The 22,727-nt window shown below is 41.1% G+C and overlaps 1 protein-coding gene across 3 annotated transcripts in view; it reads right to left on the bottom strand.

Moving 5' to 3' along the window:
- Nucleotides 1–1,810: 1,810 nt before the first annotated feature.
- The window catches only part of LOC126412451 (uncharacterized), a 282,369-nt gene continuing 261,452 nt past the window's right edge, over nucleotides 1,811–22,727 (bottom strand). For all 3 annotated transcript variants that reach the window (XM_050082057.1, XM_050082058.1, XM_050082059.1), the window contains one exon: nucleotides 1,811–2,094. In XM_050082057.1, coding sequence (XP_049938014.1) covers nucleotides 2,015–2,094 — 80 coding nt within the window. In that variant the 3' untranslated portion in view covers nucleotides 1,811–2,014. The remainder of the gene's footprint in view (nucleotides 2,095–22,727) is intronic.

Raw genomic sequence — 22,727 nt, 5'->3', positions numbered from 1 at the left:
ATCGTACAAATCCTGCATTTTTACATTTGCTACTGTACTATTACAATATGAACCCAACTGAACTGATCTGGAGCCAAAGCTGCGGGATTTAGACCGAAGACCGTTAAGCTGCCAGACGTACTGGAACTAAGGCACCCAGCTTTTTCTCACGTCACTGTGAACGCTGGCGGGATATACTCGTAGAATGGCTCGCCATAAAAGAAGAGAAAATGCTGCCCCTAGTTGGCTTCGTGGATTCTATTGTTGATAGGTTCGCTATCGACGCAGCAGGTGACACTTCCAGAACTGAAATGTACTTCTTGGATTCGAATAAGGAAGGAGCTAAGAGATTACCAGACGAGTGCCTGTAAGTAATACCTTCAGTGGCTTCGATATTCAACTACACGGTGAAATCCTTCAGTACTCTCTTACGTTATACACGGCTTCTGCAGAAAAATTACGCTGTGGTTAAGTCAGAAATTTTCATCATTCTTGTTTTTAATTACAATAGAACGTTAACTAAAAAGGATAACGTTTTGTGGTTTTGTTGTAGTCGTCTTAGGAGGGTATAGGGAGAGATTTGCACTGTATTATTTTATTCTCCTTAAAAATTAAATTACTTTCGAAGCTGTATTGCTCCTAGCTCATCTCTTTTTACGTTTGAACTGCAGCTGGCCACGTCACTGCAGGCTAGCTGTACCAGCCGAACGGCCAGTGCTGTTCAAGTTAAAGGCGCTGGTAAAGCTGTTGTTCCGTATTATCGCCAAGTCTATGTGCGCCTAACGCACAGCGCAAAACGTGTCCTTGTTATCGTACTTGACAGAACTCGAGGCAGCTTGGCTGCAGTCCCACGTGAAGCGGAAATCCAATGAGGTTCCTGCAAACGCGGAAGAATACACACTGCAACGTTTGCATCAGGTTTATTCTTATGATGAACGGATTACAGTAAGCAGGACACATGGGTGAAAATCCTGGTTCTGGTACAAATTTTAGTTCATTGCTCAGCCTGAATCGTTATCATGTCACTAAATCATTATTTGCTTTGTTGTTCCTTCCAAGTGTGCGAAGGTTTGAGTTACATTGCTAGCACATTGTGGATGATAGGCCACCACCTTTCTGTACAAAACGAATGCTGTCTGGGGTGGGAGCATGAGGAAGGGTCAAAAAATAGCCATGACTGACTGAGATGCTGGTAGCCTTGGTGAGACTTATGAAGGAACATTGGTGATATTCTAGCATCTGAAATAGCAAGCATAGAAATCCAAAATGGTATTGTACAGAAACACTAATATGGATAAACTTTTGAACCCATATCGACTACAGGAGCGATAGCGTTCATACTATTCATCTTTTAGAGCTCCATACTGTATAAAACTCTGCCTAAACTAAACAGCAGATCTTGATGGAAAGAGTGATGTAGTCTTGGCTGAATAAGAGTAAAGTTAGCTATCTGACGTCCGATTAGCAGTGATCAAACAGCAAGGACCATCCCTTACAATTCGTGTCCTTAGTCACCCCAGTTAGTATTACAATGTAACTTACATATTGTGTGAATAAATTTTAGAAGAAATTTGTGATTGTCTTGTCTGGGAAATATATCGTACACCACGTGAATTTAAACAAAGATCTTGTGATGCAAGTGAGACCAATGCATTCACTAACCTTACATAAATTATTGTGATGAAAGGGTCCTTAATTAAAGTAGAGCATTTACGATACATACCTTGTACAATATGACCAAAGTCTTTGCAGAATTCCTGCAGACATTCCTGCAACAATTTTTTAAGTGTCACTGTTATCTATCATTATAATTTTTTTATTTATTGCCTTTAAGAATTAGGTTAAGTTACACAGTTCATCATCAGTGAAATTAATTAAAGTGAATAAAAATAAATTTCTGTATTGTTCAGCTGCTATATCACAGGCTTCTTTCCAAATCATTTGTATTATGTTTTTTATTTGTATTTAACATGGAAATAATCAGACAGGTCTCATACAACATTAGGTACTGGCAGGTAGTGTCACTGAAATGCAGTTAAACAGTTCCACTTCTCTGTCTTTCGCACAAAAACTGATGAAAGCTGTAGACAACCACCAACAGGTATACGTCCAAAACTGTAACAGAAAGAAGAAATCTTTAGAAAAATATTACAATTGATTGAAGTATATGTTACAGTCAATTTTCCCTATTTTCTTATTACTTATCTTGTATTGTGTAAGTGGATGTTAACAGTTCTTAGAGTATAATGGATTATAAGACACAATTAAGTGAAAACTTTTGTGTATGACATACAAAATGATGTGTTTACTTATTTAAGTCCCATAATATACTAATATTTGTAGTATAAAATAATTCAATAGACATGAAATGTAGACAATGTGCACTACTGTTTGTGAACATTACACCATCGTGGAAAATTAATAAAATATTATCTGTATATGACTAACAGTGACAGAAAGAAATAGTAAATATGCACTGCAATAAGGCTACATTACATGCCCAAAACATTACTTTAGGGTGTCTCCACATCGTAAAAAAGTACTTTTACTCAGTTTACATTTAAAGTAAACTGGCTTTCATTATGACCAGAAGAATGATATACCAGAGGGTTACAGTCAGTGTAAAGTTACATTGTGTCAGCTATTGGACAAGGCTCATAAATGTCACCAAATGATCAAATACTTGGCTTGTTCCTGTGGATCTCCTTTTGAACCCAGTAACTTCGTTGAGCTACAGCCTTAGGCACTTACGAAACAAAACGATATCTTATCCACATACTACTCACAAATGATATAAAAATAGCCAATACTCTCTTACAGACACTTATATACTCCTATATGCCTTCAAGGCTATGAAGAAGATGCTGTTCACTTAATAAAATTTAGTTCAAAAAGACTGAGAACTAGTAAAATGCAGCTGCCAGTTCTCAAAATACTGAAGACATTATGTGGCAGCTTTTGAAATAAATTCCTCATTTAACTACAGATGTATACAGATTGGTAAGCCTTCACAAAATTGTCAGTTAAACTGCAGCCTACTATTACTTACAGTAGTAGCAAATGGAAAATTCAGTTGAGAAATCAGATAAAATTTCAAAGAGACAACATAGCTGACCATACCTATCTTCAGGAGGAAAAATAACTAAAGTGTCAATAGGACACACTTAAAAGAAAGAAATACTTTCAGGACATGTGTGTTTCTTCTTCAGGGAAGAAAGAAGGGCTGGCTAGGGAATGCTGGAAACGAGAATATTAAATTTTTTTGGATTGGTTCACAACTTCTCTCTCTCATATGCCTTTTGGTCTTTGGATATAAAAGATAGTCTGCTGGTGCCACACTGCTCAAAAAAGGTACAACATGAGAGCATTTTTTAAAATATAAACTGAAACATAATGACTGCCTCATATACACTGTGTGATCAAAAGTATCCGGACACCCCCAAAAACATACTTTTTTCATATTAGGTGCATTGTGCTGCCACCTAATGCCAGTACTCCATATCGGCGACCTCAGTAGTCATCAGACATCGTGAGATAGCAGAATGGGGCGCTCCGCGGAACTCAAGGACTTCGGACGTGATCAGGTGATTGGGTGTCACGTGTGTCATACGTTTGTACGCGAGATTTCCACACTCCTAAACATCCCTAGTTCCACTGTTCGCAATGTGATAGTGAAGTAGAAACGTGAAGAGACACGTACAACAGAAAAGCGTACAGGCCGACCTCGTCTATTGATTGACAGAGACCGCCGACGGTTGAAGAGAGCCGTAATGTGTAATAGGCAGACCCTCACACAGGAATTGAAAGCTGCATCAGGATCCACTTCAGGTACTATGACAGTTAGGCGGGAGGTGAGAAAACTTGGATTTCATGTGCGAGCGGCTACTCTTAAGCCACACATGACGCCGGTAAATGCCAAACGACGCCTCGCTTGGTGTAAGGAGCGTAAACATTGGACGATTGAGCAGAGGAGAAACGTTGTGTGGAGTGACGAATCACAGTACACAATGTGGCGATCCGATGTCAGGGTGTGGATATGGCGAATGCCTGGTGAACGTCATCTGCCAGCAATGAAGTAAAATTCGGAGCCGGTGGTGTTACGTTGCACTCATTGTTGTTTTGCGTGGCACTATCACAGCACAGGCCTACATTGATGTTTTAAGCACCTTCTTGCTTCCCACTGTTGACCAATTGAGGGATAGCGACTGCATCTTTCAACGCGTTCATAATGCACGGCCTGTGGTGGGGTGGTTACACGACAATAACATCCCTGTAGTGGACTGGCCTGCGCAGAGTCCTGACCTGAATCCTATCGTACACCTTTGGGATGTTTTGGAACGCCGACTTCGTGCCAGGCCTCACCGACCGACATCGATACCTGTCCCCAGTTCTGCACTGCGTGAAGAATGGCCTGCCATTCCCCAAGAAATCTTCCAGCACCTGATTGGACGTATGCCTGTGAGAGTGGAAGCTGTCATCAACGCTAAGGGTGGGCCAACACCATATTGAATTCCAGCATTACCGATGGAGGGCGCCACGAACTTGTAAGCCATTTTCAGCCAGGTGTCTGGATAATTTTGATCACATAGTGTACGTATGTGTTGTAATGAAAGAAAAGCAAGAGTTGTATTCAAAGAATCTGCATATACAACTGCATTTCAGTTGGTTGAAATACCATGCTTGGAAGTAAACAACAACTGACTAGAAATTTGAAATTTCATTGAGTACTCTGAGTGGTGGTGAAACTTCAAATTCCACACATAAATCTAGTTATGGGGAATGAAAGTAGATTGAGAGTCCTTGTAAGAGAATTATGGATGCGTAATTCATCGATGATGTACACTCGTTAAAGACTATTTATCGATAAATTCTTCAGCACAGTTCAACAGTTTGGATCACTTACCAAGTTGAACAAATGGAAGAGATCTTCTGAAAAATGTTGGATTCAGTATCTCACGTGTAAGAGGTAATAAAAGCTGGCAAGACACACAGTAGTTTGAGAAGCAGAACACCCAGATAATTCAATTTCTCTACTCTTTGCAGCAACTCTCTTTGTCTTAAAACTTAAATTCAAGTAATGGTACTTCTCACTCACGCACATAACACACACACAACGGTTTGGAAATCATTTTTCTTGACAAAATATAGTCCTCTGTATGTGACCTATCACGTCATTTTCCACAAATGTCTTAGTGAAAATCATGAATCACCAAGTGTACTAAATGTTGACGTTTATTTTTTAGACAAAGTAGGAACATAATTTTTTATCTACAGGCTTTTATGTAACTTTGCAACATAATTTCAATTTTTTTGCAATCTTTTTCGTCTCTCTGTATGTCTGAAAACTGATTTGCAGTAGAAGTTCTTTATGGTTTCCCATGGACACTGACGCACCATTTTTGGGCTGTCCTCCAGCAACCTTTAGTGTTGGCCTCACTGCCATTCTTCCAGTGAACCCAAAAGATTGGAGAGGCCAAGTCGAGGCGATAGGGAGCATGTTGGAGACTTTCCCACTCAAATGTCGCAAATTTACCCACAGTGTGACAAGCAAAAAGAAACTACATGTTTTCTTGCTGGAACATGATCTTACCAACACATTGATTAAGAAGTGTGCAGCACAGCTTGAAAGGTGTCTGGATGCCATGGAAACCATTTATGAACTGCCCAGGTTCAAGAAAAATGGTAAGAATGCAACCCACTGCATTCCAGAAAACTTTTCACATAATTTTCTCAGGCGATTACATGATCATTCCTTTCTTTGTTAATGATAAATCGTAATAGTACCATTCCATACTCTGACATTTTGTTTCAGGCTCATAATGATGAAACCAGCGTTCACTGATTGTCACACTATTCATCTAAAAGTCATATCTATTGTTTCTAAATGTCTTAAGAAGACTCCCAGTTATAGTACTTTCCTGCACTTTGTGGGCATGAGTCAATACGTGTTAAACTCAATGGGCATAGACTTTTTGAAAACCCAAGTTTTGAACGATTTCCTGCACTATATAAAGATGTACCTCTAGGGAGCTTATATAAATACTTTTTCCTTCATAATTTTATTTTATGCGTTGTGTTTAGCAATAAAGGTAAAAATATTAAATGATACATGAGTCTGAACATAAATGTTTCATTGTATTTGTGTATATCTTTGCTATAATATTTATAGAGCCTATTTTCGACCATCTAAATTGAACAATCGAGCGATAGGGCGTTGATGAGGAGAACACTGATTGTTCATGTGGTGGCATAGATGGTGTGTTGGTTTACATCTGTAAAGACACAGGTAATTAATTCAAATTAATATGAGCACCATATTGTGTGAGCTGCAGAAAGACAGTTATGAATATGGAGTAAACTGTGAACTGTAGGCTCTGCTTTTATGCATGGACGAATTAAGACAGTTTTCACATGTGCAATGGAAATATCATTACCTGCAACAGATATACAGGGTGTCTCCACCATTTTGGGTGAAACTGAAACAGCTGATAGTGGGTCCACAACCTGTTAAACTGAGAAAGGGAACAAATGGTTGGAAATGCATATCTGTTGTGTTATGGACATACACAGCATACACCACATAACAGCAATATAGCTGATAGTTCTTGTTCAAAGTGACAATCACCAGTCTCAGTGCATGTATTGCAATGGCGCATGCAGTTCTGATGCACTCTCGCAAAGATCCCAGGTGTCTGTTGCACACTGGAAAATGCAGTGGGTGATAAAAACCATACAGACGTACTGTACACAACTTAGCTGATGGCACATGTGTCATGTGACGACTGCATGCATCTCACTGGCGCATTAGCCTGTGCCAACACACACCACTATCCCTGATTTCATTTGTCCATTGCATCAGATAACTTGTAATGTGTCCATGGTGAGGTGTGTTACTGTGTACAATGTTGCTAGAGTCCAAGCTGCGTGTCTTCTGGTACAACAGACACCAGAGACCTTTAAGTGTGGCAGACCTTCATGCACTGTTGCTATGCACGTAAAGAGACTGGCGGTCGTCATTTTGAACAATTACTATGAGCATACATTGTTGTTATACAGCGCGCACTTTGTATGTCCAGATCACAATAAATACACATTTCCGACTGTTGGTTCCCTATCTCACTATAATCAAATGGTTCAAATGGCTCTGAGCACTATGGGACTTAACATCTACGGTCATCAGTCCCCTAGAACTTAGAACTACTTAAACCTAACTAACCTAAGGACATCACACAACACCCAGTCATCACGAGGCAGAGAAAATCCCCGACCCCACCGGGAATCGTCACTATAATCGGTTTTGGACCCACCATCACCGGCTTCAGTTTGACCCAAAAGATATGAGACGTCCTGTGTAATGGATCTGGAGACATTATTTTCAACGCAGATCTGTCTCAAATACCAGCATCATCGTTGCTGCATAATTACGACACAGAAGGTGTCACACAAATAACACTCCTTACATTGAATCCTTGAAACAATTCTGGTTAACTCGATATGTCACATGGCATACTTATGTGAAACTGAACGAATTTTCTTAATATGCAGGTGTAATAAATAAGCCAGCATTTCGTGAATGTAAACCACTAACACTCACAGTAGTAATTTCACACAAGTAATTTCCCAGACTCGAGCTACGAGATGCGATTCTGAGGGCAAGGAGAGTTTTACGACGCCACGTCGTCCCATGCGGCTAAAAGTCCCTCACCACCGGATACCTAGCGAACACAATGAGACGCCGCCGCTACTGGGTAGGCCACAGGCAAAAGCAGCCCTTCTGCCTGCTTTTACGACGATCAAAAAAATGGCTCTGAGCACTACGGGACTAAACTTCTGAGGTCATCAGTCCCCTAGAACTTAGAACTACTTAAACCTAACTAACCTAAGGACATCACACTCATCCATGCCCGAGGCAGGATTCGAACCTGCGACCGTAGCGGTCGCGCGATTCCAGACTTACGACGATCCTTCGGCAAGCTTTCCTACAGGAACATGGCGGGAGATCCCAACTTAAAACGTTGGTGACTCATTGTAGCCACCTGTCTTAAAACTCGTATGAAAGAAAAAGCTGTTTTCCTCAGTATTACCTCGCAGAAGTTAAACCCTGGCCTATGAAAGAAGAGGCGCCTGTGATAGGCTACAAAAATTCTAGTGGGTGGAGTTTTAACAAGTACGAATGCCCTGATTGGCCAGAAAGAAAACGCATTTCCACCATCTTTGGTTTAGGCAAATTGCAGACAGAGTAATAGGCTCTTCTCCTGTAGAAAATCGTCGAGTATTTGAACATAGCGACTCGTGTTGCGCTGAGATGACTGCGGGAGACATTATGTGAACACTTATTCATAGGCTCGTCTTAACTCGTGAGGACTGAAACTGCAAAGTCTCCTATACAGAGAATCGCGCTGAGCAATGACAGCTAACACTTGCGAGCGATTTGAGGGCAACGACGTATATGCTATTCCAGCCAAATAGCGTGTACCATGCCAGTTAACTTAGATAGGGAATAACTAGGAGTCTCGACTCGCCGAAGTTGTAGGAAATTTATCCGACTGGTGTTTAACAGTCGAGAGAGATTTAGAATAGATTCTCAGGTTCACAGCTGGCGCTGACAGGCACCACTTCCGCCGCCGACACAAGGTAAACACACGCGCACTCCCACCACACCTGCAAGTGATATTCAACTGACACTCAGAACTGCGATCGTCTCCATCTCTCCTACTTTTTTGGACATTCAACCATGACCTGTAGTTAAACATATTCACGATTGTCGGGCTTAACTGAAGCAGAATCACGAGATATCTGAACTAATAATAATTATTGATCAGCCACTGTAAAGTGTTTTACCATTAAAGAACCTTATAATAGTTAGGAATTTCGCTTCACAGTTGTGAAAACTCAGTATCAATGTTTTACTATCCTGTACGTAATTTTGCTAACACTGCTATGTCATGAACTCATACTTAGAGTACAAATAAATCTTAACAACGAAAACTTAAGATTTTCATTTTTTTGGTAACATATGGTTATACGTGAAACAGTACACTAATTTCTGTTAGCGATAACGTTCCTTTGCAGGGAGTGTAGTGGAACCGACATTGAAATCATTGTGTGATTACGTCACCCTCTCCATACTACTGCACTCTTCTGAACTCTGCAAGTGTGAGATGGTATCTTCCTGCCTGTAGGTTGAACACCAATTTCCTTAAACAGTCATAGAGTGTCCTGTCACAACTGTGGACTGAGCAAGGTGGCGCTGTGGCTAGCACACTGGACTCGCATTCAGGAGGATGACGGTTCAATCCCGCGTCCGGCCATCCTGATTTAGGTTTTCTGTGATTTCCCCAAATAGCTCCAGGCAAATGCCGGGGTGGTTTCTTCGAAAGGGCACTGCCGACTTCCTTCCCCGTCCTTCCCTAATCCGATGAGACCGATGACGTCACTGGCTGGTCTCCTTCCCCCAAAAAACAAAAACAACAAGCAACACAACTGTGGTAGGAAGACAGAACAGAACGAGGCTCACGCGTGTTAGAAATAGATAAGGGGAAGACATTAAAATTTTCCTTAAGCTCACACTAGCACAGCCACAGATGACCACCCAAGTAACTGCGACCTGCCGCTCGTTGGACTTGGCTTTGGTTGTCTGCCACATCGCTGATGGGTAGACTGAGGGTCTTCCGTCAGCAGGACATCTCATGGCGTCTGTCTCTCTGTAACATCGTCATCACTGCTAGGTGAGAGGGCCGTTCTGTGGCGCTATTCCTGACTGACTCTGTGGGCACTTCTGGTGCTAGGGGCCTACCAGTCCAGTGGGGCTGAGAGCATGTGACTACACGACTTCTGACAGTGCGGTACATATCGATGGGACAGCACGGGTCAATGTCATGTTCTGAGTGGGATCGAGGAAGCTCTAACCCAGTGTCAGGCCATGCTGTCACGCCACGTCATTGCCTGCCAGACAGCGGCCTGCAGGCCTTCGGCTGAATTGCCAGGGCAGCAGCCTTGCCAACCGAGCTGATAATAGGAGTCAGTGGAGTTTCACTAAGTTACTGGTACAAGGAATAAGCCAAGCCTAATGAGAAGACAGAATTGTAAAAAAAATTTAACTTGCTAATCATGCTTTGTTGTCGCCGTAAGGTACAGATTACATGGAGTAGGAAATAATGATGTAGAGTCATTGGGGGCAGCCGGCCGTTGTGGCCGAGCGGTTCAAGTCGCTTCAGTCCGGAACCATGCGGCTGCTACGGTCGCAGGTTCGAATCCTGCCTCGGGCATGGATGTGTGTGATGTCTTTAGGTTAGTTAGATTTAATTAGTTCTAAGTTCTAGGCGACTGATGACCTCAGAAGTTAAGTTCCATAGAGCTTAGAGCCATTTGATCCATTGCGGACACCAGAGCTAAGCTCAGCTTTAAGTTAGAAACTAACGGGCTTCGCGAATACATGGAAGTGTTGCCATCTGTGTGATGCGTTTCCGAGATTCTAGGACATGACTTCCTGGGTTAAGGAGAACCGCTTCTTGCGCCAAATTGTTGGAGTGCCGAGCAGGAACACCACAGGACCTGTAGAGCAACTTACGGCGATAGTAAAATATGATTAGCAAGTTAATATTTTTTCGTTGGAATTACAGTGCTGTCTCTTCTTGTTAGCCACGGCTGACACCTGGTATTATACGTAAGTGTTGTATTTTAGCTGGGGGAAACATATTTATTTCCTCAATTCTTGTAAAGTACCTTACTAAAGTCATCTACAGTGCATCGAAATTCCGTGCTGAGAAGAATATTTCCTAAAGGAACCAATGCCCTGAGCGGACTTAAACCATTCCCTATTAAAGATTTCGAGATTTCGTTTTGCAGTTTGTCAGTCTGTGTACTGGGGACAGGCGATGGGTGGAAGAGGGGGGAGTGGGGGTGGGGGTATTAAGGACACACGAAAGTTGACTGGTGTAGAAGTACACCTGCAAAGAAATTAAGACCGAGAAAAGGTTATGCACTATGTTCCGTTTGGCTGTAGTTTCAATTCTCTACCTGTAAACTAAGTGGAGATTGCTAATACAGACTCTAAAAAAGACGACAGTATACGTGTTTTACGTAACTGTTACGTTAAAGCTGGAGAAAACACATTTTTCTCAATCTAGGACATTGTTTTCCGCAATAGCATCAAAAATAGACATAGGCGAGTCAGGGTTGATTCCCATCAACAAAGTTAATTCACAACTCTTAGGAAAAGGAGAAATGTATCGAACAGACTTAATCCATACTCTATTACATAAATTCCACCCCTAACCGAAACTGTAAGAGGACAAGCTAAAAGAACGAAAACTGGAATATCTGGCGAAAACACTTGCCATGAAGGATGGATCTAAAAAGTTATTGAAAAAATAAGAAGCTCTGCAGATATGCAGGCGAAGTTCACACATTACTTTAAAAACGGTGTATGGAAAGATATGGACATGAATGCCGTGTAGCGACAATAGGCGTTTACTGTAGTGGAAAGTTGTCATACGTTGGAGAGCTCGCAGGAATCAATGAATCAGTGGATGTTTACTATACTATAGGATACACCATTTTTTTATTAACATCCACTCCCATTTAAATCAGCTTAAGAAGGATGGTTACATGTATCTAAAGCTGAGAGGATGGATGTTGTGCAACAGATGAGTCCCTTGCAGAGTTAAAAACTGAACGATAACTACATTCAATGGGCGTTCATTTGCGGAAGTTGTAAACTTACAGTTTTATACGAAAATCTCACAAGAATTTGGGGAGCAATAGCTGTCAACATATTTCCAGGAATACGTGGAATGTTTTAACAATAGTGTAATACAGGAAATCATCTTCATCATCATCATCCTCTTAAGGATTAGGCTGTTGCTTGTTGCGAACTCACAAACAAAATCATTCCATCTTTTTCGAGGTCTTCCAACAGCTCTTTTCCCACTCGGCTTGTAGTTCAGTATACGGGGCACAGGAAATAAGAGCAAAATTAAAATTCGTGAATACACTCTGATAGAAGAATTGGAAGAACGAGAAGAGCTAATTGTTAAAGGAGAAAAATTAGATATATATTAGAATTCAAGATTGTGCATGCTTGTGCTTGTTAAATGATTGATTGGAGAAAGAGTTAGATGATTTAAATACAGATTTAAATTGTAAGCTGATAATTAAGCTGGATGTTATTAAAACTAACCCAAGCAAATGTAAAGATAGAGCGTAAATGTATACCGGTACGCTGAAATTAATAAAGTTCATGTATCCAGTTATTTGCTTTCTAATTCGCTGTTCTGCCAAAAATAAAAAAAGTCTGCTATTCATGGTGTTCTACATGCATTTGGATGGTGACGTTCAACATTAGTTGAATGTTATTTCCTTAAGTCAAGTCTCCGTGAAAAACGAGATCACGGCAATAATATCTTTTCTTCTACATGAGAAGGATAATGTGCGACGCCAAGAGGAAACAAAGCAATGCACAGTTAAGGGTTCTGTAGCGCCACTAAAAACTGTTGTCTTTGAGATATACAGTGTTTCTATTTCTGTAATTGTTCCATAACAATTTCGTGATCGTTCAACAGGGAACACATCCTTTGCATGGCGGAGGGTACTGACTGATACATCAACACTCCACATAGCATACTGGCAACCGTAACATCTGCGTAACTAGAAGAAATAATCTATTAACAATAACGTGGTGCATTGTAAAATGGTATACTACGAAATACGAAGGCTATAAATGAGGAACACATGTAGGGTGTTGTATTGTGTGAGGAGGATCGAATTGGGAAAATGAGATAAATAGTTATTAATAAATTATAGAACGCAGAAATCAGTCATCCTTTTTTGAATACTATTCAAAGAACTGTGACTGACGCCTGAACAACAGGGAACTGACACGTATCGAGACTAGAAAATTGTGCATTGATAATGGCTAGGCACTAGCCGAAATCTGGATTTGTCAAATAAAAACTACAAAAAAGGACGACTGATTGCTGCGTTCTAAAATTTACAAATAATATCACAGTCGCTGAGTGCACCAACTTTGCTAATGGAAGGTAAACTGATGCTGTAAATAGATTACCGTAGCACAATTTTAATGTTTCATGTCGATGAACCGAATATTGAATGACCACATAAAATTCCGCTTTAAAATCACTTTGTTTATAACAGCACACAAACCGTCGCTTTCTGCCGCATTAACGATGCGATGAGCAGAATTTGTTTTTGATTAACTTCACCTAAATATTGTGAATATGTACCGAAACACCTGAGAAAATCCGTTCGACTTCTCTTGAAAGGGACTGCTTTTGATCAGATAATTTAAGTCGTCAGAGAATGAGGAGTTTTGTATGTATTACAGCTGATATAAAAATGGTTACTGTACAGGAGAACGTTGCTGGCATGTTTAATCGTATGTTCATAACGAACAGTTTCTGGAAATGTCCTCGCAAATCAAACAGACATGCAATAAAAAATTATGAGAGCTCTTAATACAGTGTGCATTCTGTGTTTTACGGAGGTCTCTGCTGTCACATCTCAGTACTAGTGTCATATCTCAAGCATGTGGGATGTTCAGCTGTTGTAATCTGATGTGACAAGAGGGTGTCCCGGAGGCCATTCTCCTTCTCACTCGCTCTGTCTCCAGTCTAGTTATCAGGTGTGAGCGATTTTTTAACTGTTTGCGACTGCTTCTTTTTCTTAATTTCTGTCATGTGCACGTAACAGTTGTCTTAAACAAAATGCTGCGGTGCTGTAGTGAATAACTCAACGTCAAGAAGTCGTGTTTTGACGTTTTTCTGGTCTTCAGTGCATACTTGATCTAGCATTACGACGAATTTTGTCTCGTTATTCTAAATTTCTTTTAGTTATACTGACGAGCCAAAATATTATGACCACTGCCCACCGCGAGGTTGAATGCCCCCTGCAGTGTTGCAGGCACGTGACGCAGTAATATAGAACGTAGGCGGCAGAGAGATGACTGTATAATGTGTATTCATTTTGTGTAACGTGCTTGTGGATAAAGCTATTTTGTGACTGCGCGCAAGTGGATGACTTATCTGAATATCTTCTCAAGCCCAGGGTGGTAAAAAGACATTATATACAGCTATTAATTTTGGACCTGTAATACCACTGATGTTAGGTGCAGATCGTCTCAAATTAATTAGAAATTCTGCTGTGACGTAACAAGAATGCGCAAATTGATATAAATGAGAGTTTGGGATTTTTTCTAAAATGACAACACAACCTCTACCTTTATCATTATACATTTAATTTATCACTTCTTTCAGGGTTCAGGTGAAACAAAACAAGCAAGTTCAATTACTTTCAACTCTCAACAAAATAATTAACATTTAGAAATTGAATATGTGATTTTTATATCTTTATCTCTATATATGAGAATGTTATAACTAGCAAAACAATTAAATCTTCATCAGTGAAATTTACATCTACGTTGTTGTAGCTGTTCAATGTACGGAGTTGGTGGAGAATGAAATTTTATCTTTTAAACGAATAAAACTCTCATGTACTCAATGGAGGGTATGTTAGTATTTAACTATTGAAATTCTATATTCAAAGCGTACGCAGGCTGGAGTGAGCAAACTCTTGACTCAACATTTAATGTCGCCTAATGCGTGATGGTACATTACCAATCGGGAACTGCGGCGGCATTGTCTCCTTGCTGGATCTGAAACGCTAAATTCCCTACTCTGGCCTTGACTGAATCACTCAGTCTCAACTTTCCTGCGTTCCGTAGAACGTTAAATTTTTGCTAGTCGAAATAGTGGCTATTGCACACTCGCTAAGGGATGGAGCGACGTACACAATGCTCTGCCTGCAAAAATTCCCGCAGGAATATGAACTACCGCTTTACATCTGTCGCCACAATACTTGAAGCGTACCGCCCTCACTTCGCAGACGTAAAGGTCTCAACGTCTTCGCTATTTTTCCACACATAGGTGTGGCCCACTGCGAGACGAGAGAGCTCTCTTAATTTAGTTCTCAAAAATGCTTTTATATGATGTGACTCTCCCCACCGTGTCTCTTCTACATCACGCAGTATGGCTTCAGCCAACCGCTTCCTCGTAATAGCTGGATTTTTATTTTTCTTGGCGGGTCGCCACTAGCCTTGTTAATGCTGTCCAGCCACTTACCGATGGTCTTGGCTGTGTTTATTTCAAAGGTATTGTATTGTTCTCGCCTTATTTCTTCCTGCGCTGCAGCTGGGCCTTCTTTTCTTAATGTTAATTGGGGTTTCCCAATGCCATTAGCCACGTGCACAGTCCGCCTAATAACTGCAGTCACTTTATCTCATTTACGCCTGCCCCTGTCGTTATAAGGGTAGATTTTGTTTTGTTATTCGGTACATGAGATTATTACAATTGCTTACAGTTAACAATATAGAGTTACTTTCTGGGGATTCTATTCTGTATCGTAATTATGAAGTTCATGTAAGGTCCAAAAAATGCCAATGCCTTACAGGTGGACAGATATTATAGCGAAGACATGGACCGCAAATGCGGAAATCCAAGTGGTTTGGACAAAGGGCACATTGTTGTGACGCAGCGGCTGAAAACGAGGATCTCTGAAATGGTGAAGCTGGTCGCCTGTTGGTGCGCAACTGTCGTGAGCACCTATGGAAAATGGTTGAAGGGTGGTGAAGCAAGAAAAAGGCCCTATGGTATGGGACGACCAGGTCTCATCAAAAAACGTAGAGGTCAGAGGATCCCCCAGTGTGTAATCCAGAATAGGCAGCGATCTGTGGCGGATATGACGACAGAGTACAATGCTGGTGCAGGCACAAGTGTTTCGGAGCACACCATTCAAAGGCCATCGTTGAACAGGGAGCTCCACATCACAGGACCCCTACGTGTGCTTGTCTTGACCCAACGACGTCGTCAGGTATGGCTGCATTGGGCACAGTATCACTGAGTTTTCATCGTGGGTCAATAGAAACGTGTCGCCTGTCGAATGAATCGCAATTCTTGTTGCACTAGGTCAATGGCTGGGTCTTTACACTACGTCATTCAGGCGAATGGATGCACGAAGCATGCACAGATGGCAGGCTGGTGAGGACAGAATTATGGTATGGGGCACACTGAGTGTGGGTTACGTTGGATCTGTGGGGGTAATCGCTAGCGCCATGACAGCGGTGAACTATGTGAACATTATGGCGGACCTCCTGCGTCGCTTCATGCTTCAAGTCTCCCCCTACGGCGATGACATTTTCCAGCAGGGTAACTTTCCGTTTTCCAAGGTCATCATCATGCTACATTGATTTGAGAGTTATTATAGTGAACTTACGTCGATGTCTTGGCCGGTGAATGTGCCCGATCTGTACCCATTGGAACAAATATCGGGCACCAGCTGCTGGAATTGCTTGACCAGTGCGTAGACATCAGGTGCTACATACTTCTGGAATCCTGTCAAGGACTTGTAGGATCCATGTAGGCAGAATCTCTGTTGTGCTGTGTTTGGAAAGTGGATCAACACCCTATTAAACAGGTGGTCATAATGTTCTGGCTCATCAATGGATACATTTCGAATAACCAAGAAGAGAAGTATATGATGCGAAATGGCTGCTGCCATAATCTAGCTTATTCCTTAATACGGAATGACGAAAATGATGTTTAATTTACGCATTTTTCCTTAGTCTGCTGAGAACATATTTTGGTGCGTTTGGTCGGTTTCCAAACTTTCCTTCTCGCACTGTAGATCAACAGAGCTTTCCAAGTTGGACCGACAGAAAATCTAATGCCAAATGACAGAAGTAAGCAACAGTAAAAGTAAACAACGCAAACAAAATTGATCTATATGAAACAAAATATCCCCTTGAACGAGTCAGCTTACGGATGAAATGATGAGCTTCCTTTACACTTTAGACTAGGATCAGAAAGGTTAGTACATCAGTAGAAGATGAAAGCTGTGCTTTTTTTTTCTTTTTAGCTTTCATCGCCTTCAAGCAAGGAGGTTAGACTTCATATCTGTGACGTCATGGCAACTCATCTTATTATTACTCCATGCTTCAGTGTATGGCTCAAACATTATCAGTGCTTTTTACAACGGCGATAAACAGCAGAGGCTATGACAATTACTGAAAGTTTTGTTCTGAAGTTCTTCCTTCCTTCCACATTATCTACGTTCGAATGAGCAAACCCACATAATTACAAAAAGTTAAAACCATCCTTTATAATCACAAACATTGCAAGCAAAATATAACTGCTACGTCTGATACAACAGTTTGTCGTATGTTTAATCTGCTTTGGCATTAAACTGAATCGTCGACGGGATATATTATCCGTGGCTCTCTGTACAAGAAGCACATTTTATGCAACATATCAAGATTCAGCCAAGATTTGTGTTGCGGGAATGCACACGGTTACAAACATTACACACTCAAGTTACATCAGTTCAGGTAGGTTAGAGTGATCTGTATCACGATAGACGAAACGACATTCAGTTCCTAGCAGAATTACAAGTTTCCTCAGGATGCAGATGAAACTGCAGGGCGAAATAGGCTAACATACTGTTGAGATATGTATACAAATATATATATGAAATTTGTTAAATGTATGTGAACGTGGAGAAAGCAGCAGCCAAAAAGCTAGAACTTAGTTACTCTCTTGGCTCCACAAACCGCAGTCGGTGTTTGGCCTCGTCAATTAGCCTACATAGCATTCTGTCCTTGGCATCTTCTTCCCTTGCTCCAAGTATCTGAAAATCCTTGGCCACCTGGCTGTGCACCATATTTTTTGTCTGCTAGATATTCGTTCTTCAGGTTTCTTCTCCGACACTTCTCTCATTGTCAGTTGTGATCCCTTCTCCTTCCTATAGACATGGCCAGCCTATCTCAGTCTCTTTGTCTTGGCTTCTACAACAACGTATGTTTCATTATATATCTCCTTGAGCTAGCATGTCTCTCGTTTTCCCCATTCTCCTCCATCACAAATTGGTACCCAAATATTTTCCACAGGAATTTCTTTTCAAAAACCTTTATGTTTCTTCCTGTATATTTACGTATTCTACGTATTTCTGGCCCATATAGTAACAATCTTTTGACAATGTTGTCTGGAATACTCTCTTTCAAATTCTGAAGGTGGCAGGGATAAAATACGGAGAGTGACAGGCTATCTACAATATGTACAGAAACCAGATGGCAGTTATAAGAGTTGAGGGGCATAAAAGGGAAGCAGTGGTTAGGAAGGGAGCAAGACAGGGTTGTAGCTTATCCCAGATGTTATTCAATCTGTATACTGAGCAAGCAGTAAAGGAAACAAAAAAAGAATTCGGAGTAGGGATTAAAATCAATGGAGAAGAAATAAAAACTTTGAGGTTCGACAATGACATCGTAATTCTGTCAGAGACAGCAAAGGGCCTGGAAGAGCAGTTGAACGGAATGGACAATGTCTTGAAAGGAGGATATAATATGAACATCAACAAAAGCAAAAGGAGGATAATGGAATGTAGTCGAATTAAATCGGGTGATGCTGAGTATGAGGTTAGGAAATGAGGCACTTAAAGTAGTACTGGATTCGCATTCGTGAGGACGACGGTTCAATCCCGCGTCCGGCCATCCTGATTTAGGTTTTCCGTGATTTCCCTAAATCACTCCAGGCAAATGCCGGGATGGTTCCTTTGAAAGGGCACGGCCGACTTCCTTCCCCTTCTTTGCCTAATCCAATGAGACCGATGACTTGGCTGTCTGGTCCTATTTGGGGAGCAAAATAATTGATGATGGTCGAAGGAGAGAGGATATAAAATGTAGACTGGTAATGGCAAGGAAAGCGTTTCTGAAGAAGAGAAATTTGTTAACATCGAGTATAGATTTAAGTGTCAGGAAGTCGTTCCTGAAAGTATTTGTATGGAGTGTAGCCATGTATGGGAGTGAAACGTGGACAATAAACAGTTCGGACAGGAAGAGAATTGAAGCTTTCGAAATGTGGTGCTACAGAAGAATGCTGATGATTAGATGTGTAGATAACATAACTAATGAGGAATAGAATTGGGGAGAAGAGAAATCTGTGACACAATTTGAATAGAAGAAGGGATCGGTTGGTAGGACATGTTTTGAGGCATCGAGGGATCACCGATTTAGTATTGGAGGGCAGCGTGGAGGGTAAAAATCGTAGAGGGACACCAAGAGATGAATACACTTAGCAGATTCAGAAGGATGTAGGTTGCAGAAGGTACTGGGAGATGAAGAAGCTTGCATAGGATAGGGTAGCGTGGAGAGCTGCAACAAACCAGTTTCTAGACTGAAAACCACCACAACAACAAGAACAACATAACAACAATGGTCTGATTATATACTGAAGTGACTAAAGTCATGGGGTACCTCATAATATCGTATCGGACCTCCTTTTTGCCCCGTGTAGTGCAGCAATTCAACGTGATATGGACTCGACACGTCATTGGAAGTCCCCTGCAGAAATACTGAGCCACACTGCCTCTACAGCCGTCCATAATTTCGAAAGTGTTACCGGTGCAGAATTTTGTGCCGAACAGACCACTCCATGATGCCCTATAAATGTTAGATGGGATTCATGTTGGGTGATCCTGGTGGCCAAACTATTCGTCCGAATAGTCTAGAATATTCAACAGACGAATCACGAACAGTTGTGGTCTGGTGATTTGGTGCATTGTCATTCATAAAAACTGCATCCATGAATGACTGCACGTGGTTTCCAAGTAGTCGAACATAAGCATTCCAGTGAATGATCGGTTCAATTGGAGCAGAGTACTCAGTCCGTTCCATGTAAACACAGCCCACACCGTTATGGAGCCACCACCAGCTCGGACAGTGCCTTGTCGGCAACCTGTTTTCATGGTTTCATGGAGTCAGTGCAACACTCGAACCCTACCATTAGCTGTTACCAACTGAAATAGGGACTCATCTGGCCACACCACGGTTTTCCAGTCAAACCGAAATGGCCACCAACCCAGGAGAGGCGCTGCAGGCTATTTCATGCCGGTAGACTGCTGCCAAAGCCCATTAACGCCATTTTCCGCCGCACTGTCCTAACGGATGCATTCGTCGTACGTCTCACATTGATTTCTGCGGTTATTTCTCTCAGTATTGCTTGTCTATTAGCACTGATAACTCTACGAATAAACCGCTGCTCTCGATCGTTAAGTGAAGGCCGTCGGCCATTGCGTTGTCCGTGGTGATTAGGAAATCCCTGAAATTGATGTTGTCGCCACAATCTTGACACAGTGGATCTCAGAATACTGAATTCCCTAATGATTTTCGAAATGGAGTGTCTCGTGCATCTAGCTCTACCATTCTGCTTTGAAAGTCCGCCAATTGCATCACGTCGGAAGCCTTTTCACGTGAATCGCCTGAATAAAAACGCCCCTCCGCCAGTGCACCAGCCGTTTATAAGTTGTGTGCGCCATACAACGACCATCTGTATTTGTGCATATCGCTATCGCATGACTTTTGTCATCTCAGTGTGTTTTTACATATCCTTATTTTGGTTCCTCTTGAAGAAAAATTGCATGACAGTAATTTTTTGATTGAATATGACGCTTTGGATGTCTCTTTGATCATTGCTTCTATTTCTTGTTTTTCGTCATTTCTGTTGTTAACTACCACCACTGGATATTTAAGCTAATCTGTTTCCTCTAATATATGGTTATCAATCTGCACGGTTTCCCACGTTTTTGTCTTGTAAATTCTCTCTACCCTCAAAATTTTGTTTTCTAGATTTTTACCTGTAATCCAACTTTCCTTACCTTTTAAAATAGCTTTCGTACTACTATTTACAGGTAATCTAGATTGTCGGCGTTGAAACCTATGTCATATTTAAAGGCAAGTATATTTATTTATTCATTTTTATTCCTGTGATGATTCCACTTCTGCTTCTCTTCTTGTTAGGTTGAACAAGAGTGACGATATTCCATCTCCCTGCCTGACGTCTGTTTTATGTCAAAAGCCGTGGAACATTCTCCTTCCATTTGTACTATTCACTCCGAGCCTTCCAGTGTCACGGTCAGAAGATTCGTAATCTTCTCTGGTATTCCAGACTTACGAATTTCCCCCAACAAATTCTCTATCTTTATTCTATTATTAAAATCAACAAATAATCCTGCCATTTTTGTTGTAGTGTTCACACGTTGATATGGTTTCTTTTAGTACAAATATGTGATGAGCAATGGATCTGTGTTTCATGAACCCCTCTTGTTCCTCGTCTATTACGTCTTTCAAATATGATTCCAATATTTTCTGTAGAGTCTGGGGGAACATTTTGCAGGCTGTACATCTTCTGCAGATGAAAGGGTGTTTGTGTTCATTTCAGATGCTGCTCCCTGTATGATCAAAGCAAGAAAAACCATCCAATATTTTATCCCAATTTGTTGAATGTGACGTGCTTTGCTAATAGAGTACATCACCTTGCTGAGGAAGTACGTTCAACATTTGTGAATGTAAGCAAACTGATTTCATCCACAAAGAAAGTGTTTCTAAAGGCTCCTGCCAGTATCAAAACCTACAAACAAAAACTACCGAATGTGCCTTTACCTCCAGAACCAGTGGTAACTCGTTGGGGTACGTGGGTCGAAGCTGTGTTGTTTTATAATGAACATTTCGAGGCCATTATAGGGGTAGTAGACGATTTCTATAGTCCAGAGGCTTTGGCAGGTTGCCAGTGTAAGGAAACTTTTAATGACTCCGGTATTGAAAAAGACATAGCTGTGATTAGCACTCATTTTTCCCATATACCTACAAGTATTAAATAGCTTGGAACTCAAGATTTGGCGTTGAATGAAACTGTTCAGTTAATGAATAAAATTATTCTAGTGAACTCCTCATTGCCGGATGTATTCCCAAGAAAACGTAAAGGAAAGTTTGAAAACATTTTAAACAATAACCCATGCTGTGAACCCTTGTGCCACATTGATAGTTTTATTAATGGGATGGGTGAACTTTTACCAGAAAAAATAAGTGCCAACATAGCACCCAAATTCAAATACTGCCCAGTTACCTCAGTTGATGTAGAACGGTTCTTTTCTACTTACAAAAATGTTTTCAGTGATCGAAGATATTGAAAGGTTTCTGTTGGATTCCTTTCATGTTAATTTCTTAAAACTGTTGTCATTTATGGCATACATTCCACTTCTAAATTTATTGTGGTGTTTCTGACTATCTGGGAGGAGACTGAGCAGTGGAACGTGTTACTTTTACACGTAATCAAGAACGATCTGTCACACTACTACACTTTAAAACACAGTTTATATGTAATTCATGTCACACAGTCTCATACGGAACCTACATCCGCTTTCTTTTATATACTGTATATGATAAGATACTGTCATCCCCCTTCCCTTCTGTGTGAAAGAATGAATGAGCAAATGTGATTCTAGTTGCATGCTTGAGGGTAACAGACAAGCCTGTCTGCTAGAGAACAGTAGGACCAACGTCGGAACAGGTAGCTAGGCTTTCTAAAAGCAGAGAGGTTTCTATTCTTAGTATGGTCCTGTCCATCCCTTGTCATGTTGGTATAGGGAGCTGCCTCTCTGGTCACTTCTGTTTGTATCTGTTAAGCACCCTCGTTAGGGGCCCACGGCGGTCGGTCCGCGGCGAGCGTCTGAAGCGGTAAGATCTCCAGCTAAGCGTGTCTCTGCTAAGTCCGTAGGACAATGGATTTCTTAAGTTCAACCTAACTGAAAATTTAATCACCTTTATTTCAGGTTTAGATCTAAAATATCTTATGTTATCTTAAATTGCAATGCAGTGTAATTCGAGTGTGAAGTTCAGAATATCTTCC

Source organism: Schistocerca serialis, chromosome 7 (genome assembly GCF_023864345.2).
Source record: "Schistocerca serialis cubense isolate TAMUIC-IGC-003099 chromosome 7, iqSchSeri2.2, whole genome shotgun sequence".
NCBI classification, from domain to species: Eukaryota; Metazoa; Arthropoda; class Insecta; order Orthoptera; family Acrididae; genus Schistocerca; species Schistocerca serialis.
The sequence above is the reverse complement of the archived record's forward strand: the minus strand, read 5'-3'. Positions and strand labels throughout refer to the sequence as shown.